Source organism: Astatotilapia calliptera, chromosome 16 (assembly GCF_900246225.1).
Source record: "Astatotilapia calliptera chromosome 16, fAstCal1.2, whole genome shotgun sequence".
NCBI lineage: Eukaryota > Metazoa > Chordata > Actinopteri > Cichliformes > Cichlidae > Astatotilapia > Astatotilapia calliptera.
In genome coordinates this window covers 19,309,529-19,337,444 of record NC_039317.1, presented here as the reverse complement: position 1 = coordinate 19,337,444, position 27,916 = coordinate 19,309,529, and the positions used below count along the sequence as shown (strand labels likewise).

General features: G+C 39.9%; 1 protein-coding gene across 1 annotated transcript; it reads left to right on the top strand.

Annotated features, from left to right (window-relative positions):
• The first annotated feature begins 334 nt into the window (after positions 1–334).
• map3k20a (mitogen-activated protein kinase kinase kinase 20a) lies at positions 335–27,916 on the top strand. Its single transcript, XM_026145069.1, has 20 exons — positions 335–461; positions 1,923–2,112; positions 4,289–4,376; positions 7,765–7,866; positions 9,413–9,478; positions 9,569–9,597; positions 10,551–10,688; positions 14,519–14,605; positions 15,533–15,607; positions 15,684–15,790; positions 17,777–17,912; positions 23,659–23,703; positions 23,798–23,828; positions 23,936–24,075; positions 24,182–24,244; positions 24,332–24,421; positions 26,276–26,392; positions 26,532–26,606; positions 26,708–26,858; positions 26,954–27,916. Exons 2-20 carry the CDS (start codon positions 1,954–1,956, stop codon positions 27,667–27,669), a joined length of 2,415 nt encoding a protein of 804 aa, XP_026000854.1. The 5' UTR covers positions 335–461; positions 1,923–1,953; the 3' UTR covers positions 27,670–27,916.

Here is a 27,916-nt window from a genome sequence, read left to right as displayed (position 1 = left end):
TAAAATATCAGTTTCTGAAACTGCAAATCATCACATTATTTTTTATTTACACTTTACACGTTTAAAAAAGAAATTGCGGTTTTAAAAGACATTTTAAAACATTTTTACAGAATCAAATTAATTACAACTACTTTGTTTTTAGTGTACCACTGAGCTGCCCAGTAAGAGCTTGTTAATGAGAAAGAAATAACTGTAATATCCATCACCACGCACAATGTAGGCGTTCGTGCTCGTGTCCAGCAGGGGGAGCTGTTGCCATCAGTATCAAAAGCTGGATGCTGTCCAGTTCAGCTGGCTGAAAGTTGTGCAACCAGTGAAACCACACTGGATCGGGGAAATCAAGCGACGTCACGTGAGATTTCCCGGAACTATCCTTTCTTTCGCAAAGTTTGTCTTGTGCCCGGTGCTACCTGCGTGGAGGAACAGCCGCTCCGGAGCGCCAGCCTTCACACTGAATGTCGGTATGTGTGTTTCGATAATGTTCACCAGTTATCCAATTAGTCTCAATGAGCAGTTTCGACATAGGCTCACTGTCCAGCAGATTAAATATAATGCGAGTCTTGTTTGATATTAAACACACATTCGTGCAGATGTGTTGATGCGGGCTGTTGAGTGTGACGTGGTGCATTAATATAAGACTGTTATAAACATGTAATAATAACAAAGTAATACCGCTTTAAGTTTACTCCTAATGTTGCTCATACTGTATCTAGTTGTTGTTGAATGTTTTGAGCAGTGAGTTAACCCTCACTCAGGTATTATCTGCATCTCATACACAGCATAGTAACTGAGTAGGGGTTAGATTGGTTAAGATTGTAACATCTGCATATAACCACACTTTTAGCTGTGAAGAAGTGACACAAAAGCTGACCTCGCTGTCTCAGTGATTAATTCATCATTTAGTTGAGATTACAGTGACTACCTGTGGTTTGACATATGGCTGTCAGGCCTTATTGTTGCGGCGCTTGCAGTCGTGTTTGCTATTAAGTGAGAAACTGCCAGCGATGACTGCAGGAGTACTCCCGTATCCCTGTAACCCTGGCTTCTTGAGTGGTCAGACAATACTTGGGGGGCTGGTCCACTGAGCAAATTGCTGCCAGGCTAAGTATAGCATGAATACAAGTAAATCAGCAGAGAGCAATGGCTCCCCTCTGTGACAATGGTGGCATTTCCCGTTGTGATGGATAGTAATCCCAATGAGGACCCAGGTAACAGCCTTTTAAAAGCCGTAATTGCTCAGCTGTAAATGGGAAACCTATGAACAATAGCAATGCTATAATTTCCTGTAATGATGGAATTATTTCTTTACAAGATGCTTTTATGTCGCTACAGACAAACAAAAGGATATGATAATAAATCTGTGTGGTGTCCGGTTTGGAAGCATTATACCACTAACCCTGGCTTACACACACATCATCATGTTTGGCCTCAACACAAGCAAGAAGAGCTCATCTTTTCTGTTAAATAGAGAAAGAGAATATGTGGATCTCTCAAGGTGTTTTTGTCTTGAAACAAAAGAAGCTTTTATTGTCAAAATTGTATGATCTCCCAGCTTGTTGTCCTACTTGAACCAAACCTGCTGGAGTAATCTGCGACTTTAGCTGCATGATCCCAGCATACCAGACATGCCTTTGTCCTTATACAAGCAGAGTCTGGACCCTGAGTCCATTGCTTACTGGTACTGATGAGGTGGACTGTATGTGTAAAAGTGGAAGAGACAGGGGGTGGTAGTTTAAAATGAGCGATATCACCCTGCAATGCTCAATCAACCGATGGCAAAGCAGCCTCAAACCTGCAGCCACACTCACAAATGGTGTTTGACAGTGAAGCTTCGCTTTGATGGATTAAGTTTGTTTTACCGCAAAGGATTTTGTTGTGAACCCAACTTCCTTCCTTTCCCGTAATCCCCCTCGCTCTTTTAGGAGCTGACTTGGAACTGAGTGCCATTATGAGATGATGTCTCCCAGCTCGTCTTTCGTGCAAGTCAATTTCGATGACATCCACTTCTTCGAAAACTGTGGTGGCGGCAGCTTTGGAAGTGTGTACCGGGCCAAGTGGATTTCCCAGGACAAAGAGGTGGCGGTGAAAAAACTGCTCAAGATTGAAAATGAGGTAAGAATCTTAATTACCTGGATCTTTTTTTTTTTCATATATATTTTTAATTGTCAGCATAGTAATCATTTTAATTGCTATCCCATTTAGCGAGATCTGGTGACTTCTGTACCGATCACTCATGGTCATTATACTCCCCCTCTCTGAGCAGTGTGCTGCGAAAGAAACATTATAGCCAAATGAAAGAATGTATTTGGTCCAATTACAGCAAAGGCTGCTCCTGAAGTGTCTTTGAAAGCACAGGCCTATTGTCTTAAAGACAAAACAGAATTATCTTTGAAATCTTTTCAGGGAAATCGTATTATGTGTGTCGGCCTGTGATCGGATGTTCAGAAAATTGTTCATTGTTTCTTTTATGAAATTGTAAAAGATCACAGATATCCATTCAACTTCACTCAACTGTTGGGGAGAAGATTGTTCAATGGGAATAATAATGTAATCCTTGCACGTTGAACCAGATGTTCCTTTAATTATAGTGTTTGGTTGCGATTAAATGAGATCGTTTTATCAGGTTCATTCAAAAAAAAAAAAAGAGGTTACACATGAACCTTTCTGTGCCACGATTATGCATTGATACGTCTTTGTATACGCTCCAGAAGACTCCATAGGACCATTGGCGTCCAGTCAGAGTTTGAGAGCCATGCCACTGAGTTCTGTAAAAGTCTGAAAAAGTCAAAGTCTGCTTTGACATTTCCTGTTGGGGCATCAGGATAACCAGCAAGTTCTCACTTCTGCTTTTTATTAAATTCTTTTTTTTATGAATTCACAAATGGTGACTCCTTCAATCATCCACTTTAAGTTAACTGGGTTCTAAATGGATTGCAGTAAATCTTATACAAGCACTCATTTCTAGGTTAGGGTGGTGGAGCTTTTATAATCAATTTGAGGAAGTATTTTATGCAGTTATCAGGTCATAATTTTAACTTTTATACTTTGGGATACTTTGTGGTTTGGTGTTAATAACAGTCATGTGAAAAAAAAGTTCTCACAGGACTCTGTGCAGTCCTTTGAATAACCAAGCATTAATTCCATAGGAATTAAGAGGTTAAACAGCAGCCAAATGCACGTAACAAAATGATCATCAGCAAGTGTGATCAACTCTATAAAGTTAGAAGTTTTGACAGTTTGCTTGTTCGGGGCATTCAGGGATATGCCGCATTCTTTCCAGGACCAGATGTCCCAGTGAAATTACCCCAAAGTCAGATTACGCAGTGCTCTGACAAAAAGCAAAAAACCCAAGAGCTGTATTTCAGACTTTACAGACCACAGTTAGCATGTTAAATCTCAAAGTTCGTGAAAGCACAATTCAAAAAAGTCTGAACAAATATGGCTTTTTGGAAGGATCATGAGGAGAAAGCTTCTTTTGTCTAAAAAGAACATGGTAGCGCAGCTTAGGCTTGTACGATTGTATCTGAACAAACCACAAGACTTCTGGGACTATTTCTGACAGAGAAGATGTTTGGTAATGTTACATGTGTACGGTGAAATAGAGTATATCAGCATGAACACCTCATACCAACTGTCATGCATGGTAGTGGGAGGGGTGATTTTTTAGGTTTGTTTGCAGCTACAGGAAATGAGCACCTTGAAGTCACTGAGTTGATCTTGAACTTCTCTGAATACCAAAGTATTCTAGAGTCAAACGTCAATAAAGTTGGGCCATGCAACAGGACAACAGCAAAGGAAAGAATGAAGGTGTTGCAATGTCCAAGTCAAAGTCCAAACCTCAACAGCAGATTTGTCAAGAAGTGTGGTGATACGAAAGACTGATGAAGTCATACAGAAAGTGATTATTTTAAGCTATTGCTGTGAAAGTTGGTTCTGCAAGGTATGTCATCATGAGGTGTAGTAATCAAATATGTAGCTTGTTCGTAAAAGAATGTAGTTATCTGTAGCATAGTAAATATGCTATAAGGAAAGTATACTCAGTGCATGAACGGTATGTGCAATTCTGCTATGTACATGCTGAATAGAGTGTGAATGTTGTCATTTCCTGAGACTTAAATGAACCTTTGGTAAAGGTGATTTAAAGATAAAATATTACTTCACACACACTGAAATCATGTGTGTACTAAATTATTGATCCAGACTTCATTTATTTAAACTCTAATGCAAATAAGGCTTCTTTTTTCTCTTCTATTCTCATGAAAATTCCTTGTGTGTGTTCACTGGTCAGGCTGAAATCCTCAGCGTCCTCAGCCACCGCAACATCATCCAGTTTTACGGCGCGATTGTCGAGGCTCCCAACTATGGAATTGTCACCGGTAAGTTTATAAATAATGATGCATATTTACAGCAAAGAAACCTCAGTGAAAAACAGAATACAACAGAGCCACCAGATAACATCATGATAGAAAAGGCAGCAGCCAAATCTGTTCGCACCAGTTGCTCAATGGAGCAGAAGTTTCTATGGAAGTGTGAGTGAATGCCAGAGGCCTCAGGACGTGCACACATTCATACAGTAGTTGTGTGAGCCTGTTTTCAGTTTTTGTCTAGGTCAAAGACCGAAAAGAATAAAGCCTCAAATGCTCGTGTAGCTGTGAACTGTTGTAAACAAGGGGCCCATCATGCTCGCATCTATCAGGGAATCCTGCAGAAAAGTCGTTTAAATCGAGCCCCAGCTCAAAAATGTGCCTAACATATTGTTCGACCTTCACTGCAGAATGGTGTATATGGAGTTTGACTGTTAAATGTGCCTAATGGTGTCGCTCAGTATAGGTAGAAAGGATGCTATTTTTAGGCTCGTAATGTAGTTACTCATTCGATATAAAAGATTAAACTTCGCTTTGCTTCTAGTGGTGAACTGACACCTAGAGTTTCGGTTTCATTGTGCTACTATGAAAAAAAATGCCCATGAGATTCAGGAACTGCTGCATGTTTGGAAATCCTGGTTCTTCCCTTCATCCATCATCTTTCTAATATGTTGTCTTTGCTTTGACAGCTCACTATCTGTTTACGAAACTGTAAAAAAACAAAACAATGAATGAATGAGTGAAACACCCTGACTCACAACAAACATAAGGCATCAAATATAAGATCTTTGTTCTTCTGAAGAGGAAAAATGATAAAGCAGTAGTTTACATGAGTCTCCACTAAATACTTCAAATCGCTTTGAAAGTAAAGCCACGGGATGCAATGCACTTTTTTTCTCTCTCTATAAAACATGGCTCTATTTAATAAGTGTGCGGCGTTACAAACAAGTGAGAGAGACATGCTAACAGATTGTGGTTTTCTGTATTTACCTTTATGCTAATGTTTTACAAGGGTGTTGCATTTCCTCTGCAGCTTGTAATATCTAATAATGAAAACATGTCAGAGCGATTCATGATAATCTTTGTTGTCCTGGAAAAGAAATTGAATCTTTAGCCATGGTTGAAGACCAGGCCAACTAATATTATGATATAAAAGGAAAGTTAGGAAAAACAAAATAATACAACAATAAAAAATATTTTACAAAAAGTAATAAAAAAAATTGCACTTTTAAAGTTTGTTGACATATGAGAGAACAAGAGGTAGTTAAACGAACAAAAGATAACAATAAAACAGTAAAATTCTTGATCAACTTCAACTGAAAGATAGATCCATCATTGTCAGCACCGGAAACAATTGTTCTTTAAAAGCTACATTTTATTGTGGAGTACCTCAGGGTTCCATCGTGGGTCCCATCTTGTTCTCTCTGTACATGTTTTCCCAGTGTCAAATGAGCCATAAAAATATCTCAAGAGAGATTTCTCATGCACTCATTTCTACTACTACCTTAGTTCTGCTGGACACTGAGGACTTTCTCAAAGCAATCAGAAAGGAAAGCAAAATTTTTTAAACAGTTTAGATTATTTCATGCAAATCGAATTTCTTTTGACCATGCAAAACCTTCCTGTCATCAACTGCTGCTAGCCACGTTCCACTGTCCCTTATTTACAAGGGATTGCCACAGCGGGTAGTTTTGCATGTTTGATGTGGCAAAACTTTTGACCTAGATTTCCTTCCTGATGAAAATCCAGGATCGAACCGGGATCTTTTGTGTGTTAGGTGAAGGTGTAATCTACTACACTATGGAGTCAGTAAAATGTTATTACTTAAATTATTTTGTGTAGCGCAGTTATGTAAAACCAAGTCCATACTTTCAGTGTAATTATTTATCTGTAGACGTTATCTAAGTGTTCTAAGTGTCTCTCATATAGAAGTGTAGAAAGACCTTTGATATTCTTAAAGAGGTGCTCTTTCACACACGGATATTTGGCTGCATCAGAAAGAAAACTAAGATTATTATGAAAAGGCTAATCAGGCCTAACCACATTTTGTAAAATGTTATTCATTTGCCATTTTCTATGTAATAGTGTTAAAAAAGAAAAAGCACAAAAGAATCAGAAATCAAATCAAAGTTTAGTGGAAAAACGATCAGTGCACTCCACTCCTTTGCAGGATCGGTTGTACTACAGAGCTCCGAAAGGGAAGGTTTTGTTGTCAAGGAGTAGGTTGTGGTCTCTATTTAATAAGGCAGAATCTAATTAGCAGCAGATAGAGGGAAAAAAACGTTTGCCGTGCTCACATTCATCATCTCTGTTATGACTGTGTTGACACACAGCATCAGTTCCCTCTTTCTCGCAGCCACTATCTACAACCTATCTGAGATACCTGATTGTCTCTGTTGACCTGCAGGAGTTTAACAATAACTGCCGTCACTCAGCGGCTTCATAAACCTGATGAATTATAGGAGAGTATTGTTTCAGGGTTAAAGTACATTTGCCAGTTACAGTCATTTTAAGGCGTTTTTTTTTTTTTCCTTCCACTGATTAAGACTCTGCCGTGACACTACGCTAAACTGAAAGTGCATTTTACATTGAAGCTGGCACAGATTATCTAAGGAATGTGGATGGGTGCAAAGTGCAGAAGGAGACATGTATTCGCAGTTGAACTAGCTGCATGATGTCTCACACATGAGTTTGCTTGTCCATTTTCATTCAGTTTTTCCTGTATCAAAGTCAAAAAGCAAACAAAAAAGGGTCAACAGGAAACTCTGGCTCATAATAATAATAAAAGTCCTCGGTGTATTTTATGGTTGTTAATTATGTTCCTATCTCGGTGCTTGTGCGTGTTTACAGTATTGTGTTGGGATATGATGGGGTTATTGCGCACAAATGGAGGGTCCCTGCTGTTTAGCTGGTGCTTGTTTATCTCTGTTGAAGGACTTTACTTCACAAGATTGCCTCTGTCTACACATAGTAAAGCTTAAAGTTTGTGTTCCTGTTTCAATCTTTGTTTCATCATAGTTGTCTTTTAGTGTCGTCAGCGGTCTTATGAAGGAGATTTTGCAAAAGTCCACATAATTTGCAAGTTTCATACATTTCTAATGGCCCATTAGAAATGCACGAATCCTTTGACAACAGAGCACGAGCAACTTTGTGTTGTAGACATTTAACAGCCATGTCCGGAGGGGACAAGAGAGCTCGTTACGACTGGTGCTCACCCACAGCGTCAAGCCGTAGCAATCTAGCGAGACACTATGAGTGGTGTGGCCGAATATCCAATTTGTGTTTGCATAACCCTTTCGCATACTGCACTCATATGCATGCTGTAAAACTCGTTTTACCACTGTAACATCATTCATTTTTATTCATTAAGCAGCAGTATAAAGTTTTCGTGTTTCCTCAGAATATGCAAGCGGCGGCTCACTCTATGATTACCTGTCCAGTGATGTCAGTGAGGAGATGGACATGGGGCAGATCATGACATGGGCTGCAGAGATCGCCAAAGGTAAACTTCAGATGTATCTTACTAGTAAATAACAGCTGAAATGTTGTGAGATTGATTGATGAACTTGAAAGCTTAATTCTTACTTAAGGACGGTAGTAAATAATTTTATTTTATTTCATTTTATTTATTTGACAGTTATTAAAAAAAACAACGGAGTTAGCTCCATAGAATTTCTGGCCAATTCTTAGAAATGCAGCTTATAGAATAAAATGAGGTATATTAAAAAATAAAGAGACACACAATTTAACACCCAAAGTAGTAAAATGAATACTGATATTAGAAGTTTTTTCTTAGCTTGTTATATGTTAACCAGCCATACAGTAAATAGATCTACTGCATTAGCAGCAGTCTTGCAGTTCAGTTTTGTAGTGATCTGCTTGAGCTGTGTAGTCATCCTTCATGGAAATATAAAGAAAATGAGTCAACAAGGCTGCAGGTTGCAGCTCCATGCCTCATTGCTCATTGCTGATATACAACAGGCATGCTTTAAATGACAATGTCATTTAAAGCATGTATTATCTTCTCATCAGAGCAACTACAAACCCAATTTCCCCAAAATTTGTGATGCTGTGTAAAATGTAAATAAAAACAGAATGCAGTGGTTTGCAAATCTCATAAACACATATTTTATTCAGGATGGAACAAAGAAAACACCGGATGTTTAAACAGAAAATGTGCCATTTTAAGGAAAGTATTAGCTCATTTTGTATTTGATGTCAGAAACACGTCACAGAACAGTTGGGACAGAGCCATGTTTACTACTCTGCACTGTCCTGGCTTTCTTTAACAACACTCTGTAAACATCTGGGGACTGAGGAGACCAGCTGCTGGATTTTTCCAAGAGGAGCGTTGTCCTGTTTTTGACTGATATTAGGTTCTAGCTGCTCGACAGTCCTGGCTCTCATCGTGTCGTATTTTTTAATTTCATGATGTTGCAGATATTTTAGTTGGGGAAAGGTGTGGACTTCAGCAAACGGGCTTTTCTCTATGAAGCCACACTGTTGTAATAGCTGCAGTATGCCTTTTAGTATTGTCCTATTAATATATACAAGACGTCATTGGGTGAGAGCATATGTTGCTCTAAAACCTGTATATACCTTTCAGCGTTGATGGTTCTTGTCCAGATGTGCAAGCTGTCAATTTCATAGACGGCGGTGCACAACCACACCATCAGAGATGTAGGTTTTTAGACGAGGCACTGACATTCCTCCTCATCTTTAGTCATCTTCAGTTTTGTTTTTCAAAAATGAATTCATTTTTTTTATTTCAAATTTGGATTTATCTGACCACAGAACAGTTTTCCGCTTTGCCTCAGTCCATTTTAAATGCCCTTTGACCTAAAAAAAGACGGCAGTTTTAATGTTAATGTAGTTCTGGCTGAGGTCATGAAAATCGAAATATGGTTTCATGAGATTTGCATATCTTTGCGTTCCCCTTTTTATTTATGTTTTACACAGTGTCCCAATGCTCGTGTTATTAGGATTGTAGTTTCCAAATGAGTTTTTATTAATGTTCCTCTGAAAATTTGTCTTTATTTCTGCTTCAGGAATGCACTATTTACACTCAGAAGCTCCTGTTAAGGTGATCCACAGAGACCTGAAGTCCAGGAATGGTAACTGACCACGACACGAGTTTACCAAATTTAATTTCTTAAATATTTTAAGTAAACATCTGCATTTACTGACTTTTTTTTCTCTTTCAGTTGTTTTATCTGCAGAGAAAGTTCTCAAAGTAAGCCTTTTTATATAACCTATGGACTGAAACCTAATCTCAGATGATCATAAAATAATTGGAAATAATCCGAATTCTGTAATCATAAAATCTGGTCCTTTCCAGCCACCTTGAAACACCTCCAGGCACTTTTTAGGACAAAAACATTATTCAAACAAACTTTGATAAGGTGGAAAAAAAAGTGTTTACAATGTTGAATTTGTCTTAAATTTAAGTTTTAACAGCTTTTCCTGACTGAGAAATTGTACCTTGTTGCTGTGGCTCTGTTGCATAGATTTGAATTCAGGGTTCTTGGAGTGCCATGTCTCACTTCTACAAACTCAACCTGCTCTTTGATGTGATGGCCCTGTTAGCTAAGGATTCACATTCTATTCAGTGTTAAAAGAAATATAAGCACGAAATCCTCATTTGATATTTTCAGCAGTATACGGACACAAGAGGGCAGTGACTAACTTGGCATGTTCAAGTAATCAGGGACAGTGTTACGGTGTTTCTCGCCATAGGTGGATGAGATTGAGAGAAAGGAGATCCTCTTTGCTGATCTGCTGCTGACCGGTGACCAGTTCTTCTCTGATAAGACTTAGATAGATAGACACAAAACCAAAGTTGATAGTAATTGTGTTGGTACAGTATGTGATTGCTTTAAGAGTCCTGCAAAGTACATCCACTTGTAAATCTGCCAAAACCTTATGTTATATATGTCAGTGCTTTGAGGCTTTTTCTGTATCATAGAGACATTTAATTTGCCTGTGGCGTCACAGTGACTGAAACATACGATGACTCCAGGAATAATTATATGATTACAGTGCTGTAGATTTGTTGCATCAGCAGCAGGTGAATCTAAATCTGCATGCTGCTATTGATTGCTATATTTTAAGTGTGACACAAGGTTTATGAATGACAGGTTACTCTGGATACCCAAATAAACATTAATATTATTGTTATTTCTACAGATCTGTGATTTTGGGGCATCTAAGTTTGTCACCCACACAACGCACATGTCCTTAGTGGGTACGTTTCCCTGGATGGCTCCGGAGGTGATCCAGAGCCTGCCTGTATCTGAGACCTGTGACACCTTCTCCTACGGAGTAGTAAGTGGCAAAAAAGAACCTGAGTTGAAACACACACACACAAAAATGGTAGAAAATGCTGATTTCAGCTAATTTAATTACATGTACATTTTCCCTTGTAGTGTTGTTGCATAAGTACAGTGTAAAATGCTGAATGTAACGGAACCTGGTGAAATTAAATATGCTTGAGTGTTACATCACTTTATACAGAGCACATTTTCCTTAATGACTAATTGTTTGAATAAATAACCCGTCCTTGCTTTATATCTATTGAGGGTGAAGATTTTTTTTTTATTGCATTTTCATAAATCTGATGTTTACTTTTCATCCTCAGGGCAACATAAAGATCTTTAGGGGTGTCATAAAACCATCGTGTATGAATTAGATCATTTGGACACAAAATATACCATCTGTTTCCTGTTGTGTTTATGATATAAATATAGTTATGCACGCTTTAAACATCTAAACAATTTCATAATAATATACTTCTTCTATCTCAGTGCCAAAAATGTTTGGCATCTTAGCCCTTTGATTTTTATTTTTTATGTTTCAGTTTAAAAAAAAAATGAAATAGTTTTGTCTGGTTTTCTTCTTTCTGGTCTGAGTTTTGCCGTTTTAAATGTAAGCCCCGTGAAGCTGGAGCTGGTGCCATTTTTCTGTATAGTTACCATTTATTCGCCTCTATTCTAAGGTTAATAGAAAAGTCTTAGTGTTCGTGTCCTTTTGCCCTCCCTTAACACATAACATCCTAAGAGTTAACAGTTAAAGTTTATCACTTGCAGTCTCTGACTGTTTGAACAGACCTGCTTTCTCCTCCTGTCCTGCTCACTTAGCACCTAGCCTCTCCCATACAGAGCAGCGTAGTCATTCAGAGGACAATTTTCTTACTTCTACACTAAAATCAGCTTCCTGGGTTTAACAAGAAAAGAGCGGTTGGGTAATAGCAACACATTTATCCGCAAGTATTTTGTTAGAGATCCTAGAGGTTTGTAGTGTCGTTATTAATCCTGAGCTGACTCATTCCTTTTGATGTGTCACGAAAGACGTCAGACCGAACGTAACGCTAACATTGCACGCACACAATTTGTGTTGCAGTAATGTTGTTACGTCTTTTTAATGTGACCTTCTTGTATTTGTTGAATGCTGCCTGTGTGTTTGTAGCTTGTCTCAACCTGTTATGTGGCCACTTCTTCTCACTGTGACGAGTTTAGATCATAAGCCTGTTTTTGTCCGGGAACCGGTAACTCCAAATGGTATCATAATGAAAGATGCAATAAGCTTCTTATAAGAACCACAGACCAAACAGATAAATTTACTGAACATGAGCGAATTTTGGCAAACTAAACTTTTTAGGAGCTACCATGAGGGACCTGTTTTTGAAAAGTGAAACAAATGAGGAAGCGTTGATTCCAGAAAGTTTATTCACTTCATCCAGATGTTTCTTCAGTGGAAGAAACATTTCATCACTCATCCAAGCGACTTCTTCCATTTCTTTCAGCTGACTGCAGATTTCCCCGACCTTATAGCAAGTACAGTTTCATAAGGATCTGTTTATACGGTTGGGGGAATTTGCCGTCAGCTGAGACACATGAAGTCACTTGGATAATGTTTTGTCACATCAACAGCGTTGCATCCAGGTAAAATGGATCAACTTTCTGGCATTGAGAAAGTACTTTAAACCTGCATTCTTGCTTGTGGTTGCAAAAAGAAATTTCATAGAAGACTTTGGTCAAATAACTACTTCTTCCTTACTTTTATGACCTATGGCGGGGGAAAAAGACACTTTCTCAAAGAGTTTATGGTTTCATTCACCAGTTAAAGAATTTACTAAATTCTGGTCCCCATTTGAGTCAAAAAGGATTATGACGAAGGTTGTGCTTCATACTGGGCCTGCTTTTGGTACCTATTTCAAATCCATCTCTCACTCAACACGTGCATTTTTAAAACACTGAAATGGAGTCAGCCTAACAGAGAATCAGAATCAGAATCAGAATCAGAATACTTTATTGATCCCTGGGGGAAATTATTTTTTGTTACAGTGCTCCATTTTAAACCAACATTAAGACAAGACAGACAATACGCTAACTAAGAATAGTACAATAAGAAGTTGGGATATCTCTAATGAGTGATGTCACAGTGGCTTTATCCATTTGTTTTGTGAACTACTGGCCAGTGGGCAGTGTGGAGACCTACGCTTGTGAATGCAAGAACGAGGCGATGTAGGATCTTCAAATTGATACCATAGTAGTATCTACTAAAAATCTTGAACGAGTTACAATCTCTGTGACCTTGACCTCAAGGTCAGAGGTTAAGTTTTCTGAAAATCAAGGCCACGTAGGATTTTGAAATTTATACCATAGGTGTGTCTACCAGGAAGCTGAGGGGTATTTTCCTCGTATATTTATGTACTGTATGATTATATTTTATAAAGAGTAAATGTAAAGAAAATAACAAATAGCAGCACTCTTTCAAAGAGATGAATAATTAGACACTATATCAAAACTGATGACAGCTTTAGGCAGAATCAGTGCTTAAAGGATGCCATTGTGGACGCGTATAACAGAGTCTTTGAAGTCTTAGACTTTGAAGAAAGTTTCTTTTTGCTTCTTTTTTTCCAAATCTGTAAAGTTGAGCAAGAATCTATTGGCTCATAGAGCAGGTCAAGGCCATTTCATTGGAGCTTTGTACCGCCTGCTAGATTTCTGTTATTTCTCATTCAGTCTCGTGGTAATAATATAATCAAAACCATTGAAAAGGTGTTCATTATTGTACTTCAAAGATCACAGAAGTGAATAATTCACCAGGAAGTGCAGCTAAAAGCCTGAGGTCAAGAAGTTGGAGCCAATTTATGTTATTATTATTTTTTTTATCTTTTTTTTAGAGGAAACATATGATTGGCAAGCTTTTTATTTCAGTCTAAAAATAAGATTTTATCAAATAGAACGAACGCAGTCGACCAAATAGCACTAAAATCTCTCAAGAGGAAAAAAACAAAAAACAAAATCAGGCAACCGGTCCCATTGATGCTTTTCATTTGAACATTTCTTCTCTCTAAGTGGAAAAAAAACAGCATTTGCGACCTTTGCAGGATTACAGCCTCTTAGAAACTTAGTGTCGAGAGTAATTTGGAAGTCGTTTCACTATGGAATCGCTTATCGGTTGCCCCAAAGTTGTTTTGAAAGTTGCTTTCACTATTATAAAAGATTGAGTCACTCTGGTAAAATGCAAACGCATTAATTAAAATTATTTTTCCTTGGATCTATGTAGGATTTTGCAATCTGCCGTTGGTAAAATTACCTCAGCAGCCGTGAGTTTCTCGCTCAGACGCCTGCACGTTCATCTGATTTCTGTAGTCAAATACATACGTGTAATTAGACACAGCTGTCAAGAAGCATACATTTAGGAATGTGGTATACATATACAGTCTTACTCTTTGATGTTTGAAAGCGGCGCTCCGCCACCTTTTCATTATGTGGTTTTTAAGATGTTGACACAGGTGATTATTTCTGACACTAGTGAAGCCCAGCTGAAAAGAAGCTGACTTATGAAGGGAGTACTTCAGCGGCCCAACAGCATTTAAATCATGCGTGATTCTTTTTTGATGTTTTTAATGTTTCGTGTGGTCTTCAAGGGAAATGCATAAATGTTTTTAGTGTTTTGCTATGAATACACATGCTATATAAACAGAGGGTATTGATATATTTATGATATTTCTGTGTAATTCAACCATGTGGTGATGGGTAACAGCAGCAGATCCATGCTTATCACGGCTCATGTGTACATTCACACATGTAGTGTGCTGTTGTGTAATTTTACAACACTGTTACCTGACTCTCTACCTTCTGTGACAGGTGCTTTGGGAAATGCTCACCCGTGAGATACCATTCAAAGGCCTGGAAGGCTTACAAGTGGCCTGGCTTGTGGTTGAGAAGAATGAGGTATTTTACTGCATGATTACATGAATGCAATTCTGAAAGGAGAAGTGAAACTGGCATATAAAAATATCTAAATAAATAAATGAAAAAGTAAATAAATGACTTACCGAATAAATCAATAATCCACTAATTACACCAGAATAATATTAGAGGTTTAATTAATTTATAACGTTATACTTGTTTTAATTTCCTCTTGTGTTTAATTACCTTTGCATCAATAACCCTTTTCCAAATTATAAAAAACAAAAAGTTCAACTTTGATGTATGCCAAACTGAAACGCACTTTTATTCAGAGTATTAACAACAACAACTAGTAATAATCAACATGTAAATAATCATTACTGGGCTTAATTTTTGGCTAGGTTAGCTAAGCGCCTCTGGGTTTCGGGGACCCCCGTTTGCGACAGTTGGCTGCATCCTTTAAGATGCGTTTTCCCTCCTTTGGTGGGTGTCTGAAGCATTAGGTCAGCGGCGACTTGTACCCTACAGTATTCAGGCAGTGCACACACTGAATCAGCTGCAATTGGTGGAACATTTTGGCAGTATAACAGGGTGTTTTGCCATATTTTGTCAGGGCTGAATGCAGGCCTGGCAACTGCTGTGGGGAGCAAGGCATGATGGAGATTAGGCAGTAGGTGGAAAGTTGACGAAAATGATACAGTGTGAATGAGTCTTGGCCTCATTCACATAATAATGCCAGGTGTACTCAATAAAATGGTCACAGGTGTATTTATGTGTATCTTTATTTTTTGATTATGGCAGTTGTGATCCTTCATATAGAGCAATAATTAAATGCTTGACAAACAGGAGACCCTTTAGGACAAAGGCAATCTAACAGACACAAGAATGGTATTGAGCTTCTTATCTAAGTTAGCATATTAAGGTTCCTTTAAAGCTGTTCTTTCCTCTGCCTGTGTGTGTGGGGTTTAGAGGCTAACCATCCCCAGTGGCTGTCCTTCCAGCTTTGCTGAGCTCATGAAAAAGTGTTGGGCAACAGAACCAAAAGTAAGTTGTACAAGCATGCAAATATGAAGCAGATATATGAATTATATACACTGCTAATGGTTTTATGTTCATTTAGGAGCGACCAATGTTCAAGCAGATCCTCTCTACTTTAGAGTCCATGTCTAATGACAGCCAGCTTCCTCAACAGTGCAACTCTTTCCTTCACAACAAGGCTGAATGGAGGTAATGTGATCAGCTATTCTTCAAACCCAGTAAATGTATTTATAACTGTCTTTTTTTTCGCCGGTATACTGCCTCAGTGTAGGGAGATGTGCGACTGTTTTCAAAGAATGATGTGGAAATGTAGCTGACGGGGGCCGTGAAACACAAAAAAGGACTTGAGATCATGCATATAGATCTTTAATAATCACACTGATAGCTACATAAAGACATAAAAAACCCCCAAAGAATCATCCATCTGGATATACTTCCTCTCTTTACCCATAAGACCCTAAAAATAATCACCATCTTTTTCAAGTAGAAGTGTTTAATTGGCCTGTATGAGCAGCTGGAGGTTTGGTGGTGTTCGGCACAGCCTGAGTCTCAGCTGTTACTTTATTCTCTGTCTGCCTCTCCCCGGGCCTTGTCTGCGCTTGGAGTTTTTTTTCCTCAGAAGTTGTGTTGGTGTTATTGTGTCCAGGCAGCCATCTGCAGGTGGAGCAGGTTGAAGTAAATCTCTGCTTGAAAACAGAAAGCGACAATGTGTTTTAGCCCAAGAAGTTAGATCCGGCAACATTAGAGGGCTCAAAGTGAAAGATGGCACCTCCAGTCGTAAAAAAGCGATGTTGAGAAACCTGTTGTACCTGTTTCTAGCTTCCCAGGTATCTGTGTTACCAAGAAAAGCCCAAATAGTTCTATTTTTATAGATGCTATTTTTGGCTCTTTCCTTCTTAGTATTTAACTTAAATTGAAAGATTTTGAGTTTCCTGTTTTAGCTGTATTGTTACATTTGTCACATTTACATAATGGACCTGAAGTGCTTGTGTAAATTAAAAATGAATGCATTCTCCCTTCCAAGTACAATAACTTAAAAATACAATAACGTGACTGCTGGATAATACCAGTATGTAACTGTATGCACCTGAGATGTGGGGCTGGAAGCTGACACGTGGTCGATTCCTTCATTGCTAGGATTCACACGCTGATTATTTCAGTTTTAAGTATTTTTTTTCTATAAAAGGTTTTTATCTGTTTATAATGCTCACTGAGCAGGAAGGGTCAGGGCAATGCCAAACGTAGAGGCCTGTCAGTACAGCGGGAGGCCGTAGAGCTCACTATTTGTGAAGGAAGTGGGTGGAGGAACTGGAGGACTGGGAGGAGTAAGTCATGGCCTTCCTGCCTGGGCTGCATTTGTTTATGAAAAGAGTGTGGGAGTTTTAGCGGGCCTGAAGTTCAGCATGGCTTTCTACGATACATTGCGCAGCCCCACCTGCTGGGCAAAACAAATCCCAACATGCTTTGTCCTGCACTTGGTATTTAAAGTGTCGGCGTAACTCGTAATCACCTCCTGAGTGCAGGGCTTTATTTTGGATTCATTTTAATGTTGTGTCACTGGATGCTGTCCTAAAACTCTCTGTCTTATTTTGTGGTTATATTCTTTATTTTTCTCACTCTACAAATCCCCTCAAAGACCAAAAGCAACAGTGGAATGATTCTTCTCACGAATTTCACTAAAGTCAGACTGATATATTGAGATTGCCAGTGGATTTCTCTTTTGTTCCCTAATCGTCTTTCTGAAATGTGATTTGTCAATAGAACTCGGAAACCAGAAAACTTCCCATACATAACAATATTATCCTTTGTTTGTGGTTGCTGTCAGTTATACACATATTTAAGAAAAGAAAAAAGAAAACCTGGATTATTATTGAGCCACTTCGTTTATTCCTTCAAACACATACCTTGTCCTGCTGTCATGAATAGTCTAACTGAATGTAGTCCCAGATCCATTGGATGTTCGATCACTGCTTTACAGAGGTTCGTTAAAAACTACAGGGCAGCTGTTTTTGGAAATTATGTAAGGAGTGAGCTCAGACTGAGTGGTGCAGACTGTAGGGAAGCCAGAAAATAAAGAGACATGGTTTAAAAAAAGAAAAATGTTGGTTTTGGTTTTTATAAGAAAAATCCAGCCATCCTTAAATGTTAACAGTTTTCTCCTGCTGTATGATGAAGGTGTGAGATTGAAGCTACACTTGAGAGACTTAAGAAGCTGGAGAGAGACCTGAGCACTAAGGAGCAAGAGCTGAAGGAGCGTGAGCGGCGACTAAAGATGTGGGAGCGCAAACTCATCGAACAGTCCAACAGTCCGGTGAGTTCCTCATTATCCCCTCTTCACTTTGGTCCACCTTCACCTTCAGGACAGCCGCATCACTTTGTGAAGTGGTCTCGGCGGCAGCACGTCGACTCTGCGCTGTTGTTCACGTTCGCGTTTTCATGTAGAGGCTTATTTTCTGAGCTACCTTCTGAAGTCCCCTCAACCTTATTCTGAAATGAGAAGGAAAGTAGAAGAGTATGAAACAGAGTTGTGAACATTTGCATCGTGACAATAAAAAATTACTATTAGATTGTAAGCATCCAGCCTCTGACATGACAGTCACAGCTTTAATTCTATTCCTTTTTCTGCCTTTTTTGCATCTAACATCCAATGCAAAACGATTTAGGGCTCAACTAATGATCATTTTTATTACTGAGCAAAATCTTATCAGCCCACAGCTCCTCCACCAGCAACTGAGTAGCCAGAATTGGCACACACATCTGGGGTGATCGTGGCTCAAGAGTTGGGAGTTTGCCTTGTAATTGGAAGGTTGCCGGTTCGAGCCTCAGCTTGGACAGTCTTGGTCGTTGTGTCTTTGGGCAAGACACTTCACCTGTTGCCTACTGGTGGTGGTCAGAGGACCTGGTGGCGCCAGTGTCCGGCAGCCTCGCCTCTGTCAGTGTGCCCCAGGGTGGCTGTGGCTACAATGTAGCTTGCCATCACCAGTGTGTGAATGGGTGGATGACTGGATGTGTAAAGCCATACAAGTACAGGTCATTTACCATCTTAGGCCCCTGAAGTTTCTCATCTATATTAGAACATCATAATGTTGTACTAGAGGGACAAGATGACCCATTTGTAGCATTTATACAGCCTTATATAATTAAATAATTTCATGATGATAACATTTCATTTATGTCCAAAAGCCTTGAATTTTTGGTATATTGTGATATCATCATGTTGCTTAGTAATCGCCTACCAACGTTAAAATGATCCAGCTTGTCTGGGGTTCCCAGAACAACTGAGAGATATAAGCTTTCCAGCTTGTCCTGGGTCTTCCCCCTGGCCTCTTCTTGTTGGGACATGCCCAGAACATATCACCCAGGAGGTGCCAAGGAGGCATCCTTGTCAGATACCCGAACCAGATCATCTGGCTCCTTTTGATGTGGAGGAGTAGTGGCTCTACTCTGAGCCCCTCCTGGATGGCCGAGCTCTTCACCCTAAATTAAAGGGGGAGGCCAGTATCTGCAAACATGTTCGTGTAGTCACTACCCAGCGCTCGTGACCTTAGGTGAGGGTAGGGGAGTAGCTCGACCGGTAAATATTACACTTTTATGCTCAGCTCTCTCTTCACCATGACAGACCGGTACAGCATCCGCTTCACTGCAGTCGGAGCACCACTGCTTCACACTCGGCTGCAAACTGCTTCAGTGCAAACTGAAGCCCACCACTTAATGAAGCCAACAGAACCACATCATCTGCAAAAAGCAGAGACGAGATTCTGAGTCTGCCCAGGTGGAAGCCTTCCACCACTTGGCTACGCCTAGAAATTATGAAAATTATGAACATAATCGGTAACAAAGGGCAGTCCTTTAGGGAATCCAACACCCACTGGGAACGAGTCCGACTTATTGCTGGCTATGCGGACCAAGCTCTAGCAACGGTTGTATAAGGATCAAATGGCCCGTAGCAACGGGACACGGTCAAATGCCTTCTCCAAGTCCACAAAACAAATGTAGACTGGTTGGGCAAACTCCAATGCACCCTCAAGTATCCTCAAGAGCATAAAGACCTGGTCCAGTGTTTTTTGTGAATGATACCTAGTCATTTGTCTTAACCTATATATGGCCATGCATCAGAATCATGCACATGTTAGATACCTGGAAGCTGTCTCTCCCACATAGACAACTCACAATTTCTTTAACAAGTCAGTTGAGCCTTTGAATAAACTGCATTAAACGTGCTTCTTTTCTATGTGCTCTGTCGTTCTGCTGTCCTGTTAACTTCACTTTAAAATTTGGCTTCTTAAATTATTTTATTAAGGGTTCATGCTACGTCCAAATGGGCAGAATCAACTTTTGGGGGTTTTAGGGTTCACATTGTTGATTTTTCTCATTTACCTTTTTCTTTGTTATTTACTTCTATGTCTCTTCTTTTCTATCCTGTTTTCTTGTCTTTTCCCACGGTGTCCCTGCTTTTGACATCGTCCTGCCTCTCAGCTGTTCTTACCTCTAAAGATAAGTACTAATCCGTGCTTTCAGTCTGTGATTGAGGAGTCTTAATAATTCACAGATGTCTTCTCATATCACAACCTCTGGTAATGAGTATGTGAGTCTGCAGTCTGTGATAGAAGACTTGAGGCTTTATTGGCTGGCCTGTCCTGCACTCTAACATGCAGGTCAACACGTGAGTCGAGCAACTCCTCCAGGTCTGTGAGCTGTGTCAACATGACAGTGGAAATGGGACACTTCCTGTGGTCTGATGACACTGAATGAACCCTTCAAGTGTTTGGTATTGTTCCACCTGCATCCATCACATAGTGTGATCTCACTGAATATAGTGGGGGAAATAATTATTTGATACCCAGTTGGATTTGCATATTTTCTCACTTACAAAGAAATGAACAGTCTCTAATTTGTGTGGTAGCTTCATTTAATGGAAAGAAAAAAAACATATTACACAAAGATTATAAATTGATCTGCTAATTGAGTGAAATATTATTGATCTCCTACAACCCAGAATTCTGGCACCTATAGATTGGGTGTGTGCCCATTTGACATGCTGACAACAATCAATCAATTAATGAATTACAGCTACTCCTGATCTCAACTTGTTATGTATATAAACACACCTGTTTATATACATAAACACACCACACTATAAAGCACACCTGTCCACCACCATGGCCAAGACCAAAGAGCTTTCAAAGAGACAAGATTGCAGACCTGCAGAAGTCTGGAAATGCCTATAAGACCATATGCAAGAAGCAAGAAGTGGCGAGAAGGGGACAATTATTGGTGCAAAGAAATATAAAATGACCATCACTTGCCCTCAGTCTGGAGCTCCATGCGAGGTCTTTCCTCCTGGAGGATGATCATGAGAAAGCTGGTGGATCAGCCCAAAAACAGGAGGAGCTTGTTAATGATATGAAGGCAGTTGTGACAGCCACCAAGAACACTATTGGAAGCACACTACGCTGTGATGGATTGGAATCTTGCAGTACTTGCAAGGTGCCACTGCTCAAGTAGTCACATAGACAAGCCAATCTTAAGTTTGATCAGCAGAAATGTTGAGTTCCCAAGCAACAGCCATAAAACCTAAGGGTTTCGAGAGCTTCTGTAAAATCCCTCCCCGGATGTGTGGAAACCTGGTGACCAACTGCAAGAAATGTTACGGGTTTTTCCACCAGGGTACCAAGTCATGTTATGCTTGTGTTATGCTAGTCATGTTATGAGATATTAATAATCAAATACTTATTTTAGACAATGATATGCAAATCAGCTTATAACTTTTATGTAATTTATTGATTTTTGGTTTGAAATTCAGTTTCTCTCCATTAAACTAAAACTACCATATAAACTAAAAACTGTTCATTTCTTTGTAAGTGAGCAAACTTACAAATTCAGCAGGGGATCAAATAATTACATCCCCCACTGTATATTACTGGTGTTGTGAAAGCACTAATATGAACAGCTTGTTAAGTTGCGTTATTAATTATTCGACAATTATTTCATTAATCATTACTTTGTCACACCATAAAAGAGCATTTATTCTGCTTTATAAGCTGCGTTCATGATGTATTTCCACCACATATGGCGCGGGAACTTGGTCACAATTATAGAACATATTTGAAGCCCTCCACCTGTGGATATTATGGATGTAATTTGCCGTATGCCTAATGTTCTGGATGTATAGTGCCATGCTGTGAAGAAAGAGCCATGTGATCCAGTTGCCTAGAGAAGGCCAGGCTTTTATGATGAAGTGACATTTTGCTGACATTAAGATTGGCCAATTTGTTCTGGTTGTGGTGGAGTGCAGTTGTTGAGACACAGTCTCTTACCAGGATAAGAAAGTACATGTTTTTTCCTCTGAGTGACCCAGGTTCAAAACAGTAGGAGAGGGACTTTGCTGTGTGGCTGTCAGCTTCATTCTCTCATTTTACTTTTGAAAACAGGTTTCTTCCTAAGGCCTCCAAAAAAACATGAATTTTCAGCCAAAGAATTTACATTTTAGAGCTTAACAAAGTAACATCTTTCTATAGACGCCACGCTGTATTTATCCACACAAAATCACGTCTCAAGAGCTGCTCTTTACAGTACAGAAAATCATATTAGCATTAGTGTTCACTTAGGTATTATGCCTCTTGTGGGGGAAGGACATGCTTCCTTGAGCATAGCCCATTAAATTGTCCCCTTCGCTTGTTATAATCAGTCAGTCTCATGAGGATGTAATCCTCTGTATTCCTCTGTTGTTGCTTGTTAGCTTGTTGCCATGAGCTAATAATCCTGTACAAATATTGCCTATCCTCTTGTGCCATCAACTCGTAGACATATTACACTAGACATAACAATCAGCATTTTGTGTTTTTCCATGTGAAAACTTCTTATTTCCTTTATTTTCCATTATAATAGTGAAACTTCTTCATCTGATTTATTTTCCTGTTAACAGATGATTTTCTTTTGACTTTCTCCTAATCTGCCTTGGCTCGATTTCATTACTTTCCACATCTGAACAATTAGTGACTAATAAAACAAACGTTTTGCCATTAAAATGATATTAGTTACATTTCTATAGCTAGTATTAATAAACGTAATGATAACAGAGGATGGCTTTTAGTGTTTTCATTAAAAAAAAAAAGAAGTAAAATATGCATTTCCTGTGGCCATTTTTCAATCTTTTGTTGAGACATTAACTACATGCTTCTTTATAGGTATATCCATGGCCTGACTACCCATCATCCACTTAGTCCACATGGGGGCACAATTGTGTGAATTAAACCCAACTCAAAGTCCTTTTCTCCTGCATGTTCCACATATAAATCTTAAAACACAAAGACTGTATCCCCCATTTCAAATTTTTTAGATTTAACCACACTTGCCAATGACGTGCCACACGAGCATGGCTGCTCATTTGTGAGATACAATGTGGCTTTTGAAGAGTGATGTTAAGTCACTCCAGTGGGATTCTGGCATTGGCTTAGTGTTTCCGAATCTGTTTACTTCTGAACTGCATTATAGGAGGAGGCGGAAAAGCTCTGTAGGGCTGAGTGGCTTTATGAGGCAGCAGCCTCAGCGACTGTCGACTGAGCCTGGCATTTAGTTCATAATCCGAGCTGTTACAGGATGTCGTGGGAAGAAGACAGTGAATGGGGGATTACTCATTCATTTAGACGTATTTTCTCCAATTTCCCATTGCATTATTTCTGTCATTACACACCAGTCTCATAATCACAATGATGAAATCTTTATTTTGGCTGGCAAGTTTCTGCCTGATTGCATTTAATGAGCAATAAATGATTTTTTTTTTCATTCAAATAGATCACATTAGATCAGTCAGATGGGCATTTCTGTTGGATATAGTCCATTATGGCTACATCCAGTCTTCTTAATCACAAAGCACAATAACTGAAAAAGTAATGGTTTCAAAGATGTGGACAAAAATATGGATATTTTCCATTTTAATAATATTTACTAGTCTTGTGAGTTTTACTTTGGAGTTCTGGCCTTTTTTAGATGGACACATGATGCCTATATCCAACCACATTCTGTTGCTTTGGATTAAATTTGTCTTGTCTTCGCAGTTGCTCCCCACGTTGGACATATATACCTGGACAGAGGAGCATGTGGTTGGTATCAGTGTGTTTTTACTTGCAGCCATTTAAATTGTGATACAGTCATGATTGCTATTAAAACGATTACATCGTGATTTTCTTCCTTTAGTATTTCTGGATGCAGCAAATATTTGGCGCAGGTTTGTTCATTTACTTTCTAAACAGTTCAGATCGTCTTAAATGTTTTCTGTTTCGCATTCTTCATTCTTTCCGCGCTCGTTTCAATGTTTGGTTGTGTCTTTGCCAGGAGACAGCGCATGTGACATGCAGCTTTATGCGGATCTGTTTAAAGAAAACCACATCACCGGACGGAGGCTGCTGCTGCTCACAGAAACCGACATGCGGGACATGGGGGTCAAGTCCAAAGGTCACGTCATGCACCTTAAGGCAAGACACTGCTAACCATTAACCGAAAACTTTTACGGGGTATCGGCAGAGCTCTCTGATATTTGGCTCTGCGGTGAATTCAAAGGGAATTTTTTTCTTTTTCCAGTGTGAGATCGAAAAGCTAACTAATGATTACCTCGGGTTCGTCCACTTCCCGCCACTGCTGAAGGTATCTTCATCTGTTAGACGTGTTACATTTTTATTGTCACGCACCTTTTGGGGCTTATGTTTATGTGCTTTTGTTTTCTTCCCCAAGGATGAACTAGAAAAGGAGGTGGAACAGAGTAAAACTGTAAATCTGGAGCTGGTGTTTGGGTACCACTGGAAACCAGCAACAGGAAAGTCTGTAAGTCTGTCAGAAAACACATTCAAACACTGACTCCAACATATTTTGCAGCTGTGAGCAAGCGATGAAACCCAAAAAAATAAGAATATCACAAAGAAATGTTTTCTGCTTTGAGCATTTTTGGCATAATTGATACTTTCTAAGGAGATATAGAGACATGCGATTGAATCGGCCCACTACAACTGAAGCTGTTTGTTCTGAGGATTCGTGATGGCGGCTGTTATGCTGACCATTCAAGGCATCACTAGACATGTATTAAACCAGACAAATAAACATTTCAGGCTCAGCCATGTACCACATCCACCTCGACTTGCTCACAGCCCTTTGTTAGGGTCTCAAACTGTGGAGAAAGGGTGGCTCTTCACTTGCTGTTTGAATTTAATCAAAAATAGCCCATTTAGCCAGAAGTCATTTTCTTTTAAAAGGCAAACGTTATTTAATCTTTCAGCTGTTCATTGTCCCATCATAAATAGTCCTCTTTCAGTGTGTTCGGCAGGGCTGAAACGAGCCTGCTAATTGCCTCCCATTTCTTCTGACATGTGGTGGTTTAGTGGGTAGAAAACACAGCAGGGAGAAGGAAACAGGAGGCTGAGAAAATGAGAGCTAATTATTTTCCCCTGCCTGGTGTCAGGTTCCGTGTCAGCCTTGTTTTTACAAACTGGAAGGTTTTTTGCACTAAATAAAACAAACCCGCACTGCATTTTTTTCTTCGCCCCTCTTTGCTGGCGATGTCATGGAAGCAGCTGCACTTCTCAAAGACAAAATGAGGGCCTGCGATTGTGCGGCCACCATCTGACAGCCACTGAGGGTCCCCTACTAATGAGGATATCACCGTGCAGCCAAGTGAAAGGTGCTGAATTATGTATGAGTTGTCATTAGACGCACTCGGGTCCTAGGCATCATTACCAGACATTGTTTCTGCTGGAGTGATTAGACTAGCATAGACCTGGGAGCCCCGGTGCGACCGTCCAGGCCCGACACCAGGCCAGCGTTGGGCCACTGGTGTGTTTCTGAGCCAGAGGCTTGCTCAAGCTTCCCCCTTTGAGTCATTTCCAGCCCCCGGGGACGATGAAGGAGAGGGCGAAGGCTCCTCAGACGAGTGTGTTAGTGCCACTCCTCTGATGTCTTTCTCTGTGATCACTACACAATGGATTGGCCTGTGCCATGAACCCTGTGTGGTTAAGCAGTGACCTGTAGCTTCCTGGCAGCTTTTAGGGATTGGCGAAATCATTACGTGCGTCGTCAGCATTCAGTATGCAGAAGAAGAGGGCTGGGGACCGCTTCGATTTGTGCCTCCCCAGTTTGATGTGTGTCTCTCTGCAGCAGTCCATGAGGAGAAAAAAAAAGGTTTTATCAACTAAAATCAGACAGTTTCCTGCTCCAAAAAATTAATCCTGGATTCTGAAAAGGCCTAAATGTTTGGAATTTAGAATAGCGGCATGAAAATATTTGCTGCTGATTTTTGTTTCCGTTTCTCTGTTAGAGTAATTTAATGAAATGTGCCGAATTTGAGGTATATTTATGTAGAGAACCTAATTCCATAAAGATCAGTCTTTTAACTTAGGTTTGCATTGCTGTAGACATTACATGCAAACTGCATTTTACATGTATACTCTGTCTTTTCTCCCCTTTGGTCTGCTAGCAGTTTATTTTAAAAGTTTTATTTCATACTTATCTGTCTTCACCCACAATGTGAGGCTTTCTGGCCACTGTCATTCAACTACCTGTAGGTTGTGCTGTTGGTTTATATACAAGATTTACCAAGTTCTCCACACAGATGAGTGAAATTAAAAACTTTTACATCTATTGTCGCTGAGACCTACATTATCTGACCGGCAATTATTTTATTTCAAGGACTGCAAATGGAAAATGTACATGGAACTCGACGGCGATGAAGTCGCTATAACCTACATCAAAGATGTCATCTTTAACGCCAACAGACAAGACGTTGAAATCCTGCGGATGACTAAGGTGCCGTCAGAAACGCATTTCTGTAACACATCTAATTGCTTTAAATGTTTTGATTGGTGCATTTTAACCTGACGTATTGTGGTGGTTGCAATTGTCTATTTTTTGTTTTTTTCAAACAAAATAATGTTTTTCAATGCAGCCACCTTTTGTGATGGACAAATGGGTCACTGGGCTACAGGAGAACCAGAGAGTGGACTATACCGTCAATTATGAGGTGGGTCATTTTAGCAGCTGCAGTTTGAAAATGCATCACACAGGCAGTCACGCACAATCATGTTTAACAACATACATTAAATATCACTACTTTCACTTCAGAATGATGTCAAGTCTCCCAAGTCCACCAGACACAGCTGCTCGATGACATGGAGCGTCAATGGTGGACGAGACGAGATCAAGACTGTGGAGCTCGTCATTGAAACAGCCCCAGCTAGCACAGACTGGAACCTCAAGGACAGATCAAACCGCGGTAAATATTTATTATTTATTCATATCGTTTTTTTAGCGGAAAAAAAAAATTCTTCATATAGGAGGTGTATATGAGGTACGTGTTTTCTGTTTTAGATATTGATCCAAAGTGGATGTACAATGTAAGACTGAAGCAGATGATAGCCCAGAAATCCCAGCCGACGACTGCTGCTCACACTGCCTTCACGAGCTCTGATGCTCGCACTCTGCCTCAGTTCCTGTCTGCACATGAAAGACATGTGTCTTCTTATGCTGCAGCTGTGCGCCGCTCTCCAAACCGCGTCAACTCTTCTCACTGGGCCGACTCACGCAGCTCCTCGCCAACTGCCAGCCTGTCGGCCAAACTCTCAACGCTCTATCTGGGGTCAAAGGGCAGCAGTCCCTCCAGCACTACGTCAGAGAGCACCTCAGACAGAGAGCGCCCGCTCAGTGCAGGGGCAGTGCATAACTATCGCAGAAATAGCAACACGGGCAATACATTTACTGTGGGTGGGGTGCAGGGTTGGGGTCATACAGAGAGTAGTGGTAGAGGTGGACATGCTCATAATAAAGGTGGCAAAACCCCCCGACATCCATGGAGACCGCCGTCCAACAATTACAGTGCCAGACCACAGAGCCGCACACCATCGATACCGGGTTTATTGTCTGTGACACAAAATGCCAGTGAGGAAAAGGAGGGGGGCCAAAGCAGTGACGGAGGGTGGATCAAAGTGGAGCGTCATAAGAGATTACCACGGCAGGACAATAAACAAGTCAGAGGTCGACCGAGGAGGGGGGGCAGGGGAGGGCGCGGTGGTGGTGGAAGAACTTAATGTAGGCCACACAAGAACTGAACATGTTACACACTGAAAAGGTTTTACACATGGATTATGTCTGCTCACATGACATAATTAGTAACTGGGATTTGTATTTTAAAAAAATGAGCTTATTTGTTCACGTATTTTTAAAAACGACAGTGTAGTCTGTGATTTTTGCAGATGACATTCAAAACTGTGGTTCGCATTGAAAATATGATGCTATTTATCAATCCTAAAAATAAAGATTTAAATTTAAACTACA